This window comes from Rhinopithecus roxellana, chromosome 16 (assembly GCF_007565055.1).
Source record: "Rhinopithecus roxellana isolate Shanxi Qingling chromosome 16, ASM756505v1, whole genome shotgun sequence".
Lineage (NCBI taxonomy): Eukaryota > Metazoa > Chordata > Mammalia > Primates > Cercopithecidae > Rhinopithecus > Rhinopithecus roxellana.
The window spans coordinates 114,960,731-114,982,094 of record NC_044564.1 but is presented as its reverse complement, the minus strand read 5'-3'; the positions used below and the strand labels follow the sequence as shown (position 1 = coordinate 114,982,094).

Here is a 21,364-nt window from a genome sequence, read left to right as displayed (position 1 = left end):
ACATGTTTCTGATATTTGGCCAGGCTTGGAAACCACTGATAGGAATCTTTGCTCATAAGCAGATCAGCGAAGATCATAGTGGATAAAGAAAATCAGCAGCCTGAAAGAGCGGCACCACGACAAATGACACCCAGGGAAACACAGCCAGTGCAGGAAACAGGAGAGAATTTCTCAAATACTCTCATGAGAGATGTGAGAGGAGCCTGCACAAATAAGAGCAGGTGGCTTCCCACCCCACCCAGGCTCCTGCCTGCCTCCTGCACACTCAGGTCACAGCCACTTCTTCAAGCAGCAACCTTCCCGGATACCCATCGGACTCAGCCCTGAGGCCATGGCTGGGCAGGAAGATCCACTCCCTGCTGGGCCTGAACCCTCCCCAACTTCCCAGATCTGGCAGGGAGATTAATCCAATAGAAGAATATGGACCGATGCAAGGAAATATTCACATCAGGCCACTAAGGAAAATATATGGGTTACAAAATTGTCCATACAAACTTGATCTCAATTGTATTGAAATTTGATGTTTAAATACACACACACACACACACACAGAGAAATAGGTATGGAAATAAGCATGGAAGGATATAAATCAGAAAGTTAACAGTGGTCTGTCTCCCTGGGAAGTCAGATTACAAGTGATTTTCACTTTCTTCTTTTAACTAAGTTTTCAGCAGTAAACACATGTTACCATGATAATAAGGAGGAAAAAGGCAAACATATTTTTACTTTTTAATCAGGACACAGCTAAGGTAAGAGGGCCTCACAGCTCCGACACCCTTTCCTGACCACTCCTAGCCCAGCCAACGCAGATCATCCTGGAAACTACCCTTGTCTCATAGAGCCCTGCATCCCAATGGGGTTAGCAGGAATTGCCTCCTAGGCTGGGGCATTAAATGAGATAATGCAGGTAAAACACTTGACATAAGGAATGGCAATGGTAAATTCAACAAATGATGGCTAGTTAATTGCCCTTTATCTTCCACCAACTGGACCAGAGAATTCCTGCTGCCAGACGTCAGGCAATTTCAAGGGGCCAAGCCGTTGCTCTTCCATCATTCCCTCTACCCCTAGGGAAAAAAAGCAGGTTGTGGAAAACCAAGTGTGTTGGGCAGGAGTAAGCCTGAAAGTAGAAGAGCCAGGAACCCCAGGGAGGGACCAACTCCTTGGGCAGTCTGTCTTTGAAAGCTGGGCAATGTCCAGTTATGCTGCAATAATAGCCCCAACCTTTAGAAGGAAATTGTATGCAAGTTCAAACAAAAATGCGCTGGACGGGTCATCTCTTGAAGGCTTGAGCTCAGCTACCAACTCTGCCACTGGCTCATGGAAGACTTCTTAGTTTCAAGTCTTCACAGAGGAAAAATAACCCCTCTCCACAGAGGGTTGCAGGACCAGTGAGGAAATGAAGGGTTACGCTCTAGGGTAGGGTTGTTACCTTTACTATGGCTATCGGGAAGGACAGGTTTGTTCAGGCCTTTGGGCAGCTGCCGCCCAGCTGTTATTTGGGGGAACTCAGTCTGCTACCTAGGGGCTTGTGAGTGAGGCCTACTGTTCATTTCTTTCCACCTCAAACCCTGAGACAGCCCTGGGACCCTCCTAAGGGATTGTTCTGTCTTGGAGGAGAGAATTCTCCCATCTCTACTGTGGCTCAGATACGCAACAAAGTCAGATTGCAGCCTCCAAGGTGAGCCTGCAAGGCAGCAGAGCCAAAGGGCCCAGCACCTGTCTGCTCCCTGAGCCAAAGGAAAGTGGGTGAATGAGATCTCCTGTTGCTATAACAAGACCTTGATTTAACCTAAGCTGCTTGCTAATGAGAAACTCAGTGGTGACAACCCGACAACCCGGGTCTCTGAAAGATTAACTAGAGTGTGATTATTCCAGCCAAGTGAGGCAGAACCAACTGCAGATGGCACCCATGGTCGGACAGCAGGTGGTGTTCAGCAACTTGCTTGGACTGAGCCTGTGCCCTGAGCCCCTCCTGGGCAGTCACAGGAGAAAGGGGCCAGAGAAGGTGACCCCAGATAGAAAGAGCACCTGCTCCCAGCCTCGCCTCTCACCACGAGGGGCTGCATTTCCGGGCGCTGGGAACAGGGTGAGGCAGCCCCTGCCGCTGGCCCCAGCGGGCACTTACCAAAGGTGGCGAGGTAGAAGGACAAGTCCGGGTGGGCACGCCGGCTCCCGAGGGAGACGCGGTGCAGGGAGCGCTCCATGGCGTCCCACTGCGACTTGGACAGGAGTGCCTGCAACCCAAGGCGGCTGTGTTGCTCCCCAGTAACCGAGGCAGCAGGCTCACCGCCCCCTGCACCGGAGTCTCCAGGGAGGGAGGAGCGCGAGCGGGAGGCAGGGCTGCCCCGCGCGTTGGAACGGCCCGGGCGCGCCCGGCCCTGATTGGCCCGCGCGGGTTTGAATGGGGAGAGTTCCACCTGCCAGAGCAGCGCAGGGCCGGGGTGGGAGAGGCGGTGCCGCCGACCCGCGCTGAGCAGAGAGGGCAGCCACCCCAGGAGCCGGCAGGACCGTGCGGTCACCCCGGGACTCCCGGCCCCAGCACCGCGCTCCCAGTTTGAAGGGCCAGTCCCACGAGAGGCCCCAGTCCAGGGTGCCCACTCTACTCTGGGCAGGCTTGGCCTCTTCGTCCAGCTCTCCTAGACCAGCAATTAGTCGGGTTTATAACCTGCTTTGAAGCTCACACCTATAATCATTAGATCCAAGCAAAGGAGCACCCGATGGTCCAGGGCAATGAGGTTTGGAGAAGTGTTCTCTGCGCTTGGACAGGTCGCCCCCCACCACGCTGCATCCCCTTCCCAAACCCTGTGTCCTGGATCACTCTCTTGAGCCTCCTCTTGAACAAGTGCTGCCTGACACAGGTCCAGATGGGAGCAGCTTGCTCCAACCAACCTGATGGCCCCCCATCCCACAGCCTGATGCCATCGGACAGCAGGACAGGCCTACAGCCTCTGAGAAAGAGGAACGCACAGGAAACGGAGGGGATGGGCGAATCCCCCAGCCTGGTGCAGTGAGGCAGAGTTGGAAGGTCAACCCCTGTGCTGCTTTGTCGGCAAACATTTACAGGACACCTCCGGGTAGCAGTTTCACACCAAGACATCTGCTCTGCAAATCTCTGACTGTTGCCACTGTGGGAAGGAAAGCTGTTAGTCTCGTAAATCTAAAAATGGGAAGTGTTGGTATTTGTCCCTGTTCCCCAGACTTCATCGCCAAGTGGATATTTGTGGTTCAGTGATCCACTCAAAAACAAGATGGGGAGATGCAAGAGAGAAAGTGGAGAGAAGAGTTATGTGTTGAGTACCAGATGCCAGAGGCTGAGCTGGGCAATTTACACACATCATCTCAGTTAATCTTCACAGTATGTCTAATAAGTATTAGCCCCACTTTACCAGGAAGAAATCTGAACCTCAGGCAGAGAAGACAGGTGACATGCCCAAGGTTTGTAGAGCTAGGAATAGGCACAGCTGAAATTTGAACCCAGGCCTGTCTGACCTAAACACCACTGTCCTATTCTTCCTTGGCCTCCACATCTGCCCCATGGCCAACAGCAGGTGCAGAGAGCAAACGCCACAGGGTCAGGTGGCCACCAGTGAGAAGCAGAAACTGGAGAAGGAGCCCTGAATCAGCAAACTGGTCATAAGTCACATCAATGCCATAGGATTGTTTGAATCCTGGCACTTCGTGAAGTCCTGCCCTGCTCTTTACTGCACCCGCCACCCCGCTCTCCCCGTCCAACCCCGGTTACACACACACACAGTGAACACTGTCTTTAACAAGAGCAGGTCCACTCTCCTAGCCTCAAGCCAATGACAGATGGACTTACCTGCACCCTGGACTTGGGCATGCCTGATCCTCTTCCTGGCTGGAGAAGTTTGAGTTCACTCATCTCTTCTGGGTAGAGTGATGTCAGGGCTCAGTCACTCCATCCAACCAGGGAATATGGGCAACCTCAGGCTCAAGCTACAGGATGTAGACAGGACACTGAGCACAGAGACGTGGCAGACCTGCAGGAGCAAGATGGGAGCATGAGTTTGGCCTGAAGATGCGCCATGCAAGGGGTGTTTACTCCCAGGAGGAACTAGAAAGCATGGTGTTCAGGAAACAGAGCAAAGCAAGGCCCACAGGGAAAGAAAAGGTGATGTGCCCAAGATGACAGTCACCTCTTCACAACTTTGCCAGGGACCACTGTAGAGCCTCCTCCCAAAGGGGAGACTATCTTGGACTCAGGAGGCTGTGAGCAACCTGCAGGTGCAACACTCAGGAGGGTGAGATCCAGAAGGAGAATTGGGCAGAGGTGTGCTGTCTGAATGTGACCTAGGAGAGAAAAGACCGAGGCCCACACTGGGCACTTACACCCGGTAATGGGAACAAAGATCCCACTGCTTTGTAGGTCCCCTCCTGATTCCTGCCCCACTCAGCAGCTAACCTATTCAGTTGGAAGACTGCAAGGCCAGCCTGATCCTGAGCTGGCCCCTCTGGTGATATCACCTTCACCACCACCAGTAAGGCTCCTTTACTTAGTAGCATGCTGGAAGCTTCCTTTTCCTAAAAGGACAGGTCGATTACCCTTTCCTCAAGAGATGGAGGAGAGAGGTGAGTGGGAGTTTGGGCAGGGCACTTCAGGAGATACTGGCCCTATTAACCCATACTGCTGTCCACAAGCAACATCCAGAAAGGCTCATGGTCATGGCCCTGCTTTCCCCAAGAAGGCAGGAGAGTTTGACCAAGCCTGGCTTTCTCACATGTCCTGAGCATTCTAGCACCCCCTGGGGCTCTTCCACCTCACACATGTCCACAGACGCTCCACACATACATCATCATACCACACACATTATAACAATAATACACTCTGTGCACATAAATACACATACCTTAACATATCCCATGTATACACACAGTCACATCATATGCACATATACACATACATAAACACACTACATACACACCTCACATACATATACAAACACACCCCACACATTCTATATGCATCCTATGCATATATATAAGCACACACATCACACAGACACATGCACACAAAACACATACACTACATATATACCATATTCATATACACAGATTGATTTGAAGCACTTAATAAAATATCAAGCAATGATGTTAGGCTTTTTTTTTTTTTTTTTTTTTTTTGAGATGGAGTCTCGCTTTGTCGCCTAGGCTGGAGTGCAGTGGCACGATCTCGACTCACTGCAAGCTCCGCCTCCCAGGTTCACGCCATTCTCCTGCCTCAACCTCCTAAGTAGCTGGGACTACAGGCGCCTGCCACCACGCCCACTTAATTTTTTGTATTTTTAGTAGAGACAGGGTTTCTCTGTGTTAGCCAGGATGATCTTGATTTCCTGTAATCCCAGCACTTTGGGAGGCCAAGGCGGGCGGATTTTAGGCATTTTTTTAAAGACTGACTATATCTGGAAGAATAAGGAATACTTGAGTTTTGAAAGGAAGGGACTAAATGGATTTATTTGGGTGCATTTTCATAATAACTCTTAAAGAAGCTTAGTAACTTTAAGATATCATCTAGCCCAATAATAACCAAGAAAACTTAGAAAAATAATAATAAAGGGAACTTGGACTACCAGATGTTAAATGGTGTTAAATAATATAAAACTAGAAAATAAAACTAGAAAGAAAAGACAGATCAATGGAATAGAGTAGAAAGTTCAAGGGGATAATTTATTTAGAAAATAACAAAGATTTAAAGTGTTTTAACTAAAAATTCACTTCAAAAAGTCAGAAGAGGAATAAGCTAATTCAGAAGAAAAAAAAAATTTTTTTTGAGATAGTGTCTTTGTTGCCCAGGCTGGAGTGCAGTGGCGCAATCTCGGCTCACCGCAAGCTCCACCTCCCAGGTTCATGCCATTCTCCTGCCTCAGCCTCCCGAGTAGCTGGGACTACAGGCACCCGCCAACACGCCCCGCTAAATTTTTGTAATTTTAGTAGAGACGGGGTTTCACCTGTTAGCCAGGATGATCTCCATCTTCTGACCTTGTGATCCGCCCATCTTGGCCGCCCAAAGTGCTGGGAATACAGGTGTGAGCCACTGAGCCCGGCCAGAAGAAAATTTTAAAAGGAAATAAAGTTAAAGAGGTAGCAGTGAGCTGAGATCGCGCCAGTGCACTCCAACTTGGGCGACAAGTGTGAAACTCCATCTCAAAAAAAAAAAAGAATTTAAAATGTTTATAAAATATATGGCAAATATGTACAAAGAAATCTTATAAGTCAAGTAGAAAAAGACAGATGTACCAAAGAACATGAATAAGCATTGTACAAGAAAGGAAAAATAATTGACTAATGCATAAAAAGAAAACTACAAATAAACAGCTTTAGGAAAGAGAAAGAAAGCCAAGATACAAAGATACTTTAAATTGTAAGAGAAAAGCATTGCAAACTGGCTGTATAAATTTGCAAATTTTACAATTAGTAATAGGCAAAATTTGAACCATCTTTGCATTTCTGAGATCAGTGCCAACTTGATCATGCATACACTGTGGGATTTGGTTTGCTAATATTTTATTAGTATTTTACATCTATAGTCATCAGTCAAATTGGTCTATGTCGGGATTTTTACCTTTGACCTTTTGTCTATAGTTTCCTGTTTCTAACCTTATTTGGTTTTTGTCTTTGTCTAGTTTCCTACCTAGCGCTGACAACCCTTAATTTTTTTCCTAGTTTCTGAAATAGCCAAAATTGCATTGGCATCATCTGTTTCTTGAAGGTCTTATAGAATTTGCCTCGAAAACTACCTGGGTTTTCTAGTAACCAAGGAAATAAAAAAGAAAAACAATCTGGTCACATCATTTGCTTTCAGAAAGTTCAAGCATTTGTATGTATATATGAAGCAACAAAGATGCAGAGTTGTTAACTGAATCAGGTTGCTAAGCTAGTAAATAAACAGTGGGGAAACAAAAAGCCAGCTCCCAGCAAGAGAACCATTATAGAATACCATCTCTCCCAGCAGTCCTCCTGCTCAGAGTGGCGAAGCAGCAGTCTAGCAGGACTGAGACTTCTGTGGCTACTGACACATTAAAGTTCAATTCAACAAGTGTTTGCTAAGCACCTATGGAGCTGAGCCTTGTAACTGGGCACTGGGGACACGTATAGCAGTGAACAAGATGGAGTTTATAGTCAAGTGGGAGATAGGGTGAGCATTACCATAGAGGAAACACAGCAACCTCCAGAAGCACAGAACAACATTTCACTTAATCTGGGGAGCTAGGCAGATCAAGATGATAAAGGAGATCGGGGAAGACTGTCCAAAGAAAGTCACCTGCAGGATGAGTTAGCCAAGTATAGGAGAGGAAGGAAGGGTTACAGGCAGAAAGAACAAAACATTTAAAGGCCAGAAAGTGAGAGGGGATGTTGTACGTTTGAGGAACTGAAAAATGGGAAATGTGGCAGGGAACTTAGAATATGAGGGAATCAGTAATATGCAAAAAGGCAAACAGGGGCCAAATCATACAGGGCCTCAGCCAGGCGTGGTGACTCATGCCTGTAATCCCAGCACTTTGGGAGGCTGAGGCGGGTGGATCACCTGAGTTCAGGAGTTCAAGACCAGCCTGGCCAACATGGTGAAACCCCATCTCTACTAAAAATACAAAATTAGCCAGTGTGGTGGTGCATGCCTGTAATCCCAGCTAATCGAGAGGCTGAGGCAGGAGAATGGCTTGAACCCAGGAGGAGGAGGTTGCAGTGAGCCGAGGTTGCCGCATTGCACTCCAGCCTGGAAGACAAAAGTGAAACTCTGTCTCAAAAAAAAAAAAAAAAAATCATACAGGGCTTCATATTTTATTATAAGGAGCCTGGGCTTTATTTTAAGAGCATACAGCAGTTGTCAAAGATTTTAAGCAAGATCTCAACAGCCTTTAATTCACATTTTAGAAAGACTGCTCTGGCTAGAATATGAAAAAAAAAAATGAATTGGTTAGGGGTGGCGGCATTTGCATGACATGAGGGTTGGAAGCAAAAATTGCTCTTAGTAGTCTTAGTCTTTTCTAGTCATCCAGGTAAAAGATGACAATGACCAAACTAGCGAAATGGCAGTAGGGATGGAAAGATATAGAATCAATAGGCCATGGTGATTGAGTAGAAGATGGAATGCAAGGAATTCTGGCTTGAGAGATTGTTTAGAAGTGCCCTTTACAGAGATGAAGAACATGGGAGGCAGGGCTGAACTGAGGGGAGAATGGATGAGTTCAACTGAGAGCCTGCTAAGGTTGAGTGACCCATGTGCCACCCAAGTGAAGATGTCAAGTGAACAGTTGAACATAATGGACTAAGCTCAGCAAAAAATACTTAGGCTAGAAATATAGATTTAGGAATTCCCTGTGAGGCCATGGGCATGCATAAGACAGCCCACAGGGAATGTTTAATGTGAGAAAGCTCAAGACAGAACCAAGAATCGTACCAACTGAAAAAACAGGCAGAGGAAGAAAGGCCAGAAAGGGGAAGGAAAAGTCAAGGGATGTATTAAGAAGGAAATAACAGTCAACAGTGTCAAATATTGTTAAGAGGTCCAGTAGGTTAATAACTGAGAAGTGTCCATTAGATTTAGCAACAAGACAGTCCCTGCTGACCTTTCATCCCGAAATAAAGTGCTGGGGGGCAACGACTTCACATGAATGAAAAGGTACCACATTTACTCTAAAAGGAAAAACACCCTGGGCTCAAAGCCAGACCATATTTCATGTCCTAAATTTAACCAGCTGGAATGCTTTATTACGTGGTATTTTATTCACCCTTGAAATGAAGGATTTGCCTTTTAAAAGTGTCTCTGCAAGTCATCTTCAAGGTAGAACAACATAGTATCTTTGGGTTAATTGTTCTCTACAGGAACAGATGCTGGTTGCTGTAAATATCACTGAGGAACTTTAATTTGCCCCAGATGTAAAAGTCTCTAGTGACCTAAATACACAAACAGGGACTGAAGAGAACCAAGTAAAAGATTCAAGATTTCAAGTGTAAGCTGAAAGATACTGCTTCAAAGTGGAAAAGGCCAAACCTTCACCACCAAAGGAATGTGAACTAGTAAGTTAAGTCCAAAGATAAAAGCTAAAGACTTGATAAGAGCCAGAAAAGCAGAGTGCCCCGTCTCTGCTGGAATGACTCAGCGCCCTCGCAGTCAGGCTGGAAGCCCTTTCAGCCTCTTCAAGAGCTGCTTTTCCTGGCCTGATAATGAGAACTTGGCCTGGCATAATCCTACATTCCAGAGCCCTCAGTTTTTCAAAATTAAAAAACAATATAGACTTCTGCTTCTAGCCAAGATGGAATAACAGGAACTGGATTTTCCCTTCACCTGAAACAACTAAAAGACTGGACAAAATACATGAAACAATGGTTTTTAAGATATCGTACATGAGGCAACGAAGGACAGTGATCCCTGAGAAACAGAAAACAGACAAGCTGCGCCCTGTGATCAGCCCAGCTTATTCCCGGGACAGACTTTCCAAGAGGGAGAGGGAACTCAGGCCAACTCCAAATCCCTGAACTGAGAAGTTCAGGAGGCCAAGGCAGCTAGAGTTCCAAGGCAGAGTACCAGAGAGGAGACAGTCACACAAAGAGACAGCCCCAGAGGTCTCCAGGAGGTCCCCACTCACATCTTCAGCTAAGTGCTAATGAGCTCATGAGTTTGAGGAAAGTATCCCAAGGCTGGGGAAAGAACCACCAAAGAATTATAGGGAACAATTTTTAAAGCTCACACAGGGCCAGGAATAGTTCTTAAGCTCATCAACTGAGTGGAAAGACCTTCTAATTCCTTAGGAGGTGTTAGATAGAATACTCAGAAAAGTCTTGCCTCAGCTGTGGGGAATAATCAACCCTAGATTAAATGTTGCACTTGTCCATCTAAAAAAACAAACAAACAAACAAAAACTTAGAATCAAGACCCAAAAGGATCAAACTGTTTTTGATTGTGTTTTTGTTTTTGTTTTTTTGAGACTGTCTCGCTCTGTCGCCCAGACTGGAGTGCAGAAGCATGATCTCAGCTCACTGCAACCTCCACCTGCCAGGTTCAAGCGATTCTTATGCCTCAGCCTCCCAAGTAGCTGTGATTACAGGCATATGCCACCACACCTGGCTAAGTTTTGTATTTTTAGTAGAGATGGGGTTTCACCATGTTGGCCAGGTTGGTCTCAAACTCCTGACCTCAAGTGATCTGCCCACCTTGGCCTCCCAAAGTGCTGGGATTACAGGCATGCACTGGACCCAGCCAGGATCAAACTGTTTCTAAGTAACTTATCTGCATCCCAGAACAAGCTCAAGAATACTTGTAAGAATATAAAAATATCTAGAACCCAAAAAGGTAAAATTTGTAACATCTGGTATCTAATAAAAAGTGAACAGGTATGGCAAAGAACAGAAAAAATATGACCCATAATAAGGAGAAAATCAATAGAAACCAACTCAGAAATGACATGTTAAGTAGGCCAGGTGTGGTGGCTCACACCTGTAATCCTAGCACATTGAGAGGCTGAGGCAGGAGGATGGCTTGAGACCAGGAATCTGAGACTAGCCTGAGCAACTTAGACCCCATCTCTACAAAAACTTTTAAAATTAGCTGGGCATGATGGCACATGCCTGTGGTCCTAGCTACATGAGAGGATGGCTTGAACTCAAGAGTTCAAGGTTGCAGTGAGCTATAATCACAGCCTGGGTGACAGAGCAAGACCCTGTCTAAAAATAAAAATAAAAAAAGAATATGTTAAGTAAAGACATGGAAGATATATATATCTATTATATAATCATTATATAATGAGTATATTATATATATTATAATAAATATATTTATATATGTAAATTTATATATATATAAAAAACCAAATTGAACAACTAGAGATGAAAAATATAATGCCTGAGATAAAAAACACAACAGGTGGGATTAATAGTGGGTTAGACACTGAACAAAAAGAGATCAGTGAACTCAAAGACATAGCAGTAGAAACCATCCAAAATTAAACATAAAGAAGACCAAAATAAATGAATAAATGGATCATCAGTGAGCTGTGGGACAACTTCAAGCAGCCTAATAGATACCTATTATTAACTGGAATAGATATGTATAATAACTGGAATCCCAGAAGAAAGTAGGGGACAGAAAACACATTTAAAGAAATAGCGGGCCAGGCGTGGCGGCTCACACCTGTAATCCCAGCACTTTGGGAGGTTGAGGCGGGTGGATCACGAAGCCAGCAGATCAAGACCATCCTGGCTAACACAGTGAAACCCCATCTCTACTAAAAATACAAAAAAATTAGCCAGGCGAGGTGGTGGGTGCCTGTAGTCCCAGCTACTGGGGACGCTAAGGCAGGAGAATGGCGTGAGCCCAGGAGGCGGAGCTGGCAGTGAGCCAAGATCACACCACTGCACTCCACCCTGGGTGACAAAGCGAGACTCCGTCTCAAAAAAAAAAAAATAGTGGTTGGCTTTTTCCAAGTTTGATGAAAACTATAAACCCCACAAATCCAAGGTCAATGAACTCTAAGCAGAAGAAACGTGAAGAAACCTAAAAGTACATCACTATCAAATTGCTTAAAACTAGTGAAAAAAGATAAAATCTTAAAAGCAGCCAGAAAAACAAAAACAACTACACATTACATGCAGAGGAGCAAAAACAAGAATGACATCAGACTTCTCATCAGAAACTATGTGCCAGAAGACAGGGAAGCAATATCTTTAATGTACTGAAAGAAAAAAACAGGCTGAGTGCAGTGGCTCATGCCTGTAATCCCAGCACGTTGGGGGGCCGAGGCGAGCGCATGGTTTGAGGATGGCTTGAGGCCAGCCTGGGTATATAAATAATAGCAAGACCCATCTCTACAAAAAAAATTTAAAAAGTAACCAGATATGGTGGTGCATGCCTGTAGTCCTAGCTGTTCGGGAGGCTGAGGTGGGAGGATTGATTGAGCCCAGGAATTTGAGGCTGCAGTGAGCTATGATCACACTATTGCACTCCAGCCTGGGCAAGAGAGTGAGCCCCTGACTCTTAAGAAAAATAAAAGAAAAAGAAGAAGAAGAAGAAAAAAAAAAAACAGAATTCTTTACCCAGCAAAAAATATCTTCCAAAAATGAAGGCAAAATAAAGATTTTTCTCAGACTTACAAAAGCTGACTGAGTTCATCATCTGCAAACATGCGCTACAAGAAATGTTAAAGTCTTTCAAGTTGCGGGGAAATGGTACCATATGGAAGTCTGGATCTACACAAAGGAATAAAGAGAACACTGGAAATGCTAACTACGTGGGTATATATAAAAGAGTTTTTCTTATTATTTAAATCTGTTTAAAAGAACAATATAACTAGGATAGGAACCATTGACTAAAAAAAAAAAAAAAAAAAAAACACCCAGAGCTCCCTGCATCCCGTAATAAACTGCATATGTTGCCTTCTGATGGGATAATTGCAAGAAGCAAACTCCAGGGAAGCTATTAGCAAGTTAGCAATTGCAGTCATGTGGGAATATGGATTCTACTTATGGAAGAAAATAATATAGATATGTGTAGTCTAAAATGCAACAACCACAGTTGAGATCAGCTGGATCGCACTCAGGTTTGAATGTAAGGCTTATGTAGAGTAAAGTCTGTTTCTGGATCCATGTACTGTGATGGTGAAGTGCCCCTCCAATGGACAGAGCCGACCATACTGTAAAGAAACAGGGGCAGAGGTCATGGCATCCAGAGATCCCAAATGTTCTCCAGGGAAATCTGATTGGAAACTAGAGGACATATCTAAGTTAGTTGTACTGGAGCTGGAACTTAGAGAAGTGGCATGTATTCCCTTTGCTTCCAGATTCTTTCCAATCACTCAAGGACCCCTTTTTTCTTTTCTACATTTTTTTTTTTTTTTTGAGACGGAGTCTCGCACTGTCACCCAGGCTGGAGTGCAATGGTGCGATCTCAGCTCACTGCAACCTCCACCTGCCACGTTCAAGCAATTCTTCTGCCTCAGCCTCCTGAGTAGCTGGGATTACAGGTGCATACCACCATGCCTGGCTAATTTTTGTATTTTTAGTAGAGACAGCGTTTTACCATATGGGCCAGGCTGATCTCAAACTCCTGACCCCGTGATCCGCCTGCCTCAGCCTCCCAAAGTGCTGGGATTATAGGCATGAGCCACCGCCTCCAGCCTGGGGACCCCTTTTTTTGCCCTCGCCACACTGCTGAAACTTCATTCACTCAGCAGTCACCATTGTCTTCTTCATTATATGCAGACCACTTGCCTATTCACAGTCTTCACCCCCTTGCGTGAATTTTCCTGCTGCTTCTCTGACAACTCCTCTATTTTCTGACTCTGCTTACCTTCTTGTGTGTTCCTGGCTGTGGCCTTTAGTCCTCTTCCCTCTTCAATATTATTTCCCTCTGAGAGCTCATGCATGCCTATTGCTACGCTCACCTGTTCTAATGACTCCCAGATGTGTCTCCATTCCCAGGGCCCAGCACCACCTCTGCCGTGACACGCCAGCCACCAGTCTCCTTTCCCTCTGCCTCCACCCTTCTCTCTGCTCACCTAGACTGTAGTGCTTATTGTCTGCTTCCATATCTTTCTACCCAACTAGACTGTCAGCAGCTCCAATGCAGTGACTGACATGCATTTTCTTAGTATCTGCCTACTGCCCAACCTGGGGCCTGGCACACGCTTTAAAAAGCAAAATCTGGCCGGGCACAGTGACTCACGCCTGTAATCCCAACACTTTGGGAGGCCAAGGCGGGTGGATCATGAGGTCAGGAGATTGAGACGATCCTGGCTAACACGGTGAAACCCCGTCTCTACTAAAAATACAAAAAAAAATTAGCCAGCATGGTGGCATGTGCCTGTAGTCCCAGCTACCTAGGAGGCTGAGGCAGGAAAATCAATTGAACCCAGGAGGCAGAGGTTGCAGTGAGCTGAGATCGCAGCATTGCATTCCAGCCTGGGCAACAGAGCGAGACTCTGTCTCAAAAAAGTAAAAATAAATAAAATAAAAATACACAAAAATAAAAAGCAAAATCTGGCCAGGCACGGTGGCTCGTGCCTGTAATTCCAGCAGTTTGGGAGGCCAAGGCAGGCAGATCACCTGAGGTTAGGAGTTCGAGACCAGCCTGGCCAAATGGTGAAACCCCATCTCTACTAAAAATACCAAAAAATTAGCCAAGAGTGGGGGTGGGCGCCTAAAGTCCCAGCTACTCAGGAGGCTGAGGCCTGGAGAATCACTTGAACCCGGGAGGCAGAGGTTGCGGTAAGCCAAGATTGAGCCACTGCACTCCAGCCTGGGCAACACAGTGAGACTCTGTCTCAAAAAATAAAATTAAATTAAAAATAAATAAATAAAAAGCAAAATCTGGCTTGAGAATTTGGTTCTAAAATCAGTGTATAAGACATAAATCATGAATAACCATAGTTATCCTTAAATAATCCCTATGTCAACCATAAAATACACATGGTTGACATGAAATGAGGAATAGCAACTTGACCTTCCCCATCTCACACTCCCTCTGGGACGTATTTTCAGAGTGGTAGAGCTGGAACAGCTCCCATTAGTTGTAGTACATCTTCTTTGTCACTCCCTCCCACTTGGGCTTTTGTTTTAACCCCACACATTGATTGAATTTTCATAAGTAAAATGTATATATAACCACAACTTCATTGTAAAGGTTTGATTAATGATCTCTATCTTTCCTTAAATTGGTTCTTCCTCTTGACTTCACATTTCCAATAATAAGGCACCTCACTCCTCCCTTTCCCTTACTCTTCCTTTCTGGTTTCCGGGTTCTGGTTCATTCTTCCTTTGCATAGTATCCCTTTGTCTCCATTCTTATTGACATTTACATAATTCAGGCCTGATCACCTCCCATCTTGATTTCTATGATAGCCTCCTAACTGATCTTGCTGGTCTCTCTCCAATTCATGTTTCACTCTGCCATTAGATTAGCATTTTCTAAGGCATTGATTTAGTGCTATCACTCTCTGATTCAAAAGCCATCAATGTCTTCCCATTGGCTATCAGAGTCGAGGCCCTGCAAAATCTAGTCACAAGCTGTCTTCAGTCCCACTCCTACTCTTCTGAGATAGGAACACTATGCTCCTTGCCCGCTCCCCAAACTTTTCCCACCTATGTCACTTCCCTCCACTTCAAACACCACCTCCACAAACACCTTCACTTGCCAAAACCCAACCCAGCCTTAAATGGTAATATCCAAAGCGACCTCTCCTTCTTTTCATCACTGTAGTTCTTTCTTTGTACCACTTATCTCACACTGCTGAATTATAAGTACACTGAAGAAAGAAGACACATTAAATATTTTTTTCATTTATTCCCTCATTCAACATATATTATTAAGCACTTACAGTGTGCCAGGCGCTCAGTGAGGTACTGGATATTTATACAGTGAAGACAGAGAGAGCTCTGCCACTCACAGAAGTCAGTCTGGCAGCAGAGGGTGGCAACAGACAAGATGTGAACCCTAATAGTGGCTATAAGAGAAAAAGTGAAAGAGGTGAACCTCATCTTGACAGTGGTCAGAAAAAGCTTTTTACCAAGTAAGTCATATGTAAGCTGAGACCTAAAGAATGAGTAGAAAATAGGCAGAAGGGGGAAGAAGAAGTCGAAGAAAAAGTACCAAAAAAAAAAAGTCAGAAGGTAAGAGAGGACATGGTTCGTTAGAAGAACCTAAAGAAAAAAATCTTGGCTGGAGCACATAGAACAAGGTGAGAGTGAGCAGCAATGGGGCTGGTGGGAGACAAGCCAGGTCATAGCCCTGCCTTGTGAGGCTTGTAAACCAAGTGAAAGAGGTTAGGCTTGATCCTAAGGGGAAAGGAGAGTTTTAAGGAAAGATGAATCATGATATTCACATGGTGGAAAGATGGAAGAATGGATGGTCGGGGTAAAGATCAGGGGTTAGGCTTGGCGTGGTGGCTCATCCCTATAATCCCAGTACTTTGGGAGGTTGAGGTGGGAGGATGGCTTGAGCCCAGGAGTTTGAGATCAGCCTGGGCAACATGGTAAAACTCCATCTCTACAAAAAATAGCTGGGCATGGTGACACCCACATGTAATCCCAGCTACTTGTGAGGCTGAGATGGGAGAATAGCTTGAACCCAGGAGGTCGAGGCTGCAGTGAGCAGTAATTGCGCCACTGCACTCCAACCTGGCAGCCTGGGCAACAGAGCTGTCTCAACAAAAAACAAAACAAAAAAAAGACTAGGGGTTAATGCAGTAACCCAGATGCAAGAAGACAGAGACCTGGACTAGGGTAATAGCAGAAAAAGCAGAGAGAAGTGGATAGATTTGGATGCTGCACCTAATATGACTTGGTGATTAACTGAATTCAGATGGGCCATAAAAAGAAAAGGTCAAAGATGATCACACAAGCTTGACCAGTGCTTTGTACATAGTAGGTGCTCAATAAATATTTGAGGAATGAATTTATAGCAAATAAATGAGCAAATAAAACAATGAATGAGAGGCAGAGAAGAGTAAAAAAAAAACGATTTTTGAAGAGGATTCCATCCAAGGCAAAGCCATCCCAAGAAGTAATATAGACCTCCCAAAAACTATATATATATCTCTCTCAGAATTTACTGGTTTACACCCTCCCTGCATTTTTCTCTCTTTTTTTTTTTTTTTTTTTTTTTTTTGAGACAGAGTCTTGCTCTGTTGCCCAGGCTGGAGTGCAATGGTGGAATCTTGGCTCACTGCAACCTCCACCTCCTGGGTTCAAACAATTCTTCTGCCTCAGCCTCCCGAGTAGCTGGGACTACAGGTGCGTGCCACCACTCCAGGCTAATTTTTTTGTATTTTTAGTAGAGACGGAGTTTCACTGTGTTAGCCAGGATGGTCTGGATCTCCTGACCTTGTGATCTGCCTGCCTCAGCCTTCCAAAGTGCTGGGATTACAGGCGTAAGCCACCCTGCCCAGCCCCTCCCTGTATTTTTTAACAGATGAAATCTGGCCAAGGTAAGCTTAGGGGATACAAAGAATTATAAGTGCCTCAGATCACTTTTGGTATTTCTGCCCTTCCGAATACTGCCTTCCTGATTCTCTGCCCAACTGATGATGTCAGGATCATCAATAGCTCCTAACTTCCCAAAATCCTAGGCCTTTTGGACATGTGCCACCTTTTTGCCACACTCTTGGAATGATCCTTTCAATGATCATCAAAATTGTTCAGAGATGGATTCATTCATCAAGCATTGATCAAGGGCTTCCTACATGCCAGGGCTATCACCTGGGGTTGTAACCACGAAAATGATAGGCACAGACCCTTCTCTCAAGGAACTACCAGTACCCTGGAGCATTTAAATTTACATGTGTAAATTTATACATGTAAATGATGGAATGTGTTTTTCTTCATTTACTCACTAAGACATTTCTTTGGTTGTGGAGACACTGGCCTCAGAAGTGACCAGACGCCTGCAGTTATTTGAAAGGTGTCAAGGAAAGCATGTCATTTTCATAATGTACTATCACCACCTAGTGGTTCCAGAAAACGTTACCAATTGATCCAGGAAAATTTTCTTACAAAGCTATATTCCTGGGAATGACTCTCCACCATTTCTCCAGAACTTTTCCTTTCTCTATCAAGAAAATCTAGGGGATGATTCTCTAATACGTATTAGGTACCCAATATCTGTTAAATAAATGCATATATACCAGGACAAATTAATTTCATACCCTGGTACCTTATGTCAATGGAAAGAGAAAATTTAGAAATTCCTTCCCAGATTTCTCTGGACTTCTAACCATTTCTATCTAAGAAGCACCTTCTAATCATTTCTATCTAAGGCCAGAAGTATTACTGTCCTTAATTTATCAAGCAATTCCTTTAGGTACATTTGAATAAACTAATTTTTTAAGTGTCACTGTATCATGGATGAAACCCTCACTCCCTCCCACCAAACCCAAGGGGCTTTCTATAATTCAAAAACATTTTGGGCACGGTGGGTCACACCTGTAATCCCGGCATTTTGGGAGCTCAATGTGAGCAGATTACTTGAGGCCAGGAGTTTAAGGCCAACCTGCCCAACATGGAGAAACCCTGTCTCCGCTAAAAATACAAAAATTAGCCAGGCTTGGTTGCACATGCCTGTAAACCCAGCTACTCAGGAGGCTGAGGCGTGAGAATTGCTTGAACCCAGGCGGCAGAGGTTGCAGGGAGCAGAGACTGCGCCACCACACTCCAGCCTGGGCAACAAGGGGAGATTCTGTCTCAAAACATACAAGAACAAAATCAGTGAAGAACAGCATATGTCACCCCAGAGGTCGGGACCAATACCAGAACAAAGTCCAGCTGGCTCTGAGAGTATGGGCCTAGAATGTCTGAAGATGCTTTCATTGACTCTTGCTTCTACACAGGTGTCAGACTGGGCCAGGTGTCACTAGGAAGTGTGCTTAGAAAATTATGGGCCAGGCGCGGTGGCTCAAGCCTGTAATCCCAGCACTTTGGGAGGCCAAGACGGGGGGATCACGAGGTCAGGAGATCGAGACTATCCTGGCTAACAGGGTGAAACCCCGTCTCTACTAAAAAATACAAAAAATATGAGGCAGGAGAACGGCGTAAACCTGGGAGGCGGAGCTTGCAGTGAGCTGAGATCCAGCCACTGCACTCCAGCCTGGGCGACAGAGCCAGACTCCGTCTCACACACACACAAAAAAAGAAAATTATGGTAACTCAGGCCGGGCGCAGTGGCTCACACCTGTAATCCCAGCACTTTGGGAGGTGGAGGTGGGCGGATCACCTGAGGTCAGAGTTCGAGACCAGCCTGACCAACATGGAGAAACCCCATCTCTACTAAAAATACAAAAATTAGCCGAGCGTGGTGGTGGACACCTGTAATTCCCAGCTACTCAGGAGGCTCAGGCAGGAGAATCACTTGAACCCAGGAGGCGGAGGTTTCAGTGAGCCGAGATGGCGCCACTGAACTCCAGCCTGGGGAACAAGAGCAAAACTCTGTCTCAAAAAAAAAAGAAAAAGAAAAAGAAAATTATGGTAACCCGAAGCAAGTGGCTTGTCTCTAGCAGGGATCACAAAGTAGCAAAGAACAAAAGAAACTAAGGACTAGTTTCTTGGGAATATAAGCCTCTTAGAACCATATTCCAACAGGCTAAATCTTAAGTCCTCTTGTTGGTTTAAATAAGTAAAGTGAATCTCCAAGCAATCCTGGCTATTAATGAAGCCTTACTTCTGCTTTCTTAGGCCCAGATGGTGGGAAAATGGCAGTTAGCAGCAGTTACCTGGCTCCTCCTCTCTCAGAAAATTGGGAGGCTCAAGCAAGGGGTTCATGAGTGTTCCTCTCCTTCTGTCAATTCTTTTCTACATGGCCTTGTCCTTCCTTTCAGTCTAAGGGTATCCCAGTCTCAGTTGTACATCAAAGAGAAGGAGTCAAAGAGGTGTCAGGATACAATGGATGAGGACAGGCTCTAAGCCCAGGCCCCTTTACTTGCTTGCCTTTGACTTTTGGCCTCTCTAGCAGGGCCACTAGGTCTGCTTTGAAGGTTGTGGACCAACTCTAGGGGTGCTGCTCATATTACAACCATCTTAGATTTGTATAGTCATTGAGTTACTTTTCAACAGATGATAGTAAAGTGTTTTAAAGGGTGTCTTTTTCTAATTCACTTAAAGGTCCCAAATGGGCTCTCATCAGCCCTGTATTCTGAGCCTAATTTATCAACTGGATACAGTCCACATCTATCTATGTAGTTGGCCAGAGAACCAACTGAAATAGTGAGTGTAAAGCACCTTGAAAACTAACATGGTTTGGAGATTATATTTCCCAGGGTTCTGTTTGTGATCGTCTAAATTTGAGGGATCGCTATGTGAAAGGTAAAACAAGTTTCAGTCTGCAAGTGTTTTATCTCCCTTTGAAAAGAGACACAAAAGTCAGCATTCAGATAGTGCATATCTTCTCAAAATCCACCAGGATTCAAAAAGTAACTGTGTACTCATCAACAGGACTTAAAAGAATGTTCCAATTTCTGAGAGTTGCTTCACCAATAAAGTAGTTGAATTAGTTATAAAATAGTTATAACTTCTCTTCTCTGCCTGAGTCTTTAGATAAAATAAGCAAATGGAAGGCAAACCCTGCCTTGTCCTCATCTCCACCACTGACCATTAGAAATTGGGTTTGCTCCAGTAGACAGGTCTGAGGGTAGGCTAATAAGAAGTGAAGAAAATTGTAGGCTGGGCACGGTGGCTCACACCTATAATCCCAGCACTTTGGGAGGCCGAGGCAAGCAAATCACCAGAGGTCAGGAGTTCGAGACCAGACTGGCCAGCACGGCGAAACCCCATCTTTACTAAAAATACAAAAATTAGCCAGGGCGCGGTGGCGAGCACCCTATAATCCCAGCTACTTGGGAGGCTGAGACAGATAGGAGACACTTGAACCCAGGAGGTGGAGGTTGCTGTGAGCCAAGATAGTGCCACCACACTCAAGTCTAGGCAACAGAGAGAGACTCTGCCTCAAAAAAAAAAAACAAAAAAAAAAGAAAGAACGAAAATTGTAAATTTTTTTTTTTTTTTTTTTTTTTTTTTTTTTTTTTTTGAGGCGGAGTCTCGCTCTGTCGCCCAGGCTGGAGTGCAGTGGCCGGATCTCAGCTCACTGCAAGCTCCGCCTCCCGGGTTCACGCCATTCTCCTGCCTCAGCCTCCCGAGTAGCTGGGACTACAGGCGCCCGCCACCTCGCCCGGCTAGTTTTTTTGTATTTTTAGTAGAGACGGGGTTTCACCATGTTAGCCAGGATGGTCTCGATCTCCTGACCTCGTGATCCGCCCGTCTCGGCCTCCCAAAGTGCTGGGATTACAGGCTTGAGCCACCGCGCCCGGCCGAAAATTGTAAATTTTTAAAACCCAGCCCACATAAGTCATTCTTCAATGTAACGCACATTCAAGAAATAATTATTTTCAGGGAAACAGCCCACATAACACCTTGTTGATTCCTTTCCCTATGAAGATTCAGCTAAGTATAGCTCAGTCTACTAACACAAATGATGTCATATACTTTTGATTTGGCTTGGAAAAGAGGAGGCCTAAGCAGGCAGCAGATTTAGCTTTCTAATTTGGCCTGTTTTGAGACAATGTTTTGAAGGAGTCGAACATTTAATCTGCCTTTCCTGTACGAACTGTACTTAGGGGAACCGAATAATTGATGAGTGAGAAGTTTCACTTTAGAAAAAGATCTCAGCATTGTCTTGGCTATGCGGGCTCCTTTTTGGTTCCATATGAAATTTAAAGTAGTTTTTTCTAATTCTGTGAAGAGAGTCAATGGTAGCTTGATGGGGATAGCACTGAATCTATAAATTACTTTGGGCAGTATGGCCATTTTCATGATATTGATTCTTCCTATCCATGAGCATGGAATGTTTTTCTATTTGTTTGGGTCACTC

General features: G+C 44.9%; 1 protein-coding gene across 2 annotated transcripts in view; it reads right to left on the bottom strand.

The window, feature by feature from the left end:
- RGS3 (regulator of G protein signaling 3) overlaps positions 1-2,269 on the bottom strand; it is a 132,351-nt gene extending 130,082 nt beyond the window's left edge. For both annotated transcript variants that reach the window (XM_030919463.1, XM_030919466.1), the window contains exon 1: positions 2,129-2,269. In XM_030919463.1, the coding sequence (XP_030775323.1) occupies positions 2,129-2,207 (79 nt within the window). In that variant the 5' untranslated portion in view covers positions 2,208-2,269. The remainder of the gene's footprint in view (positions 1-2,128) is intronic.
- Positions 2,270-21,364: the final 19,095 nt, after the last annotated feature.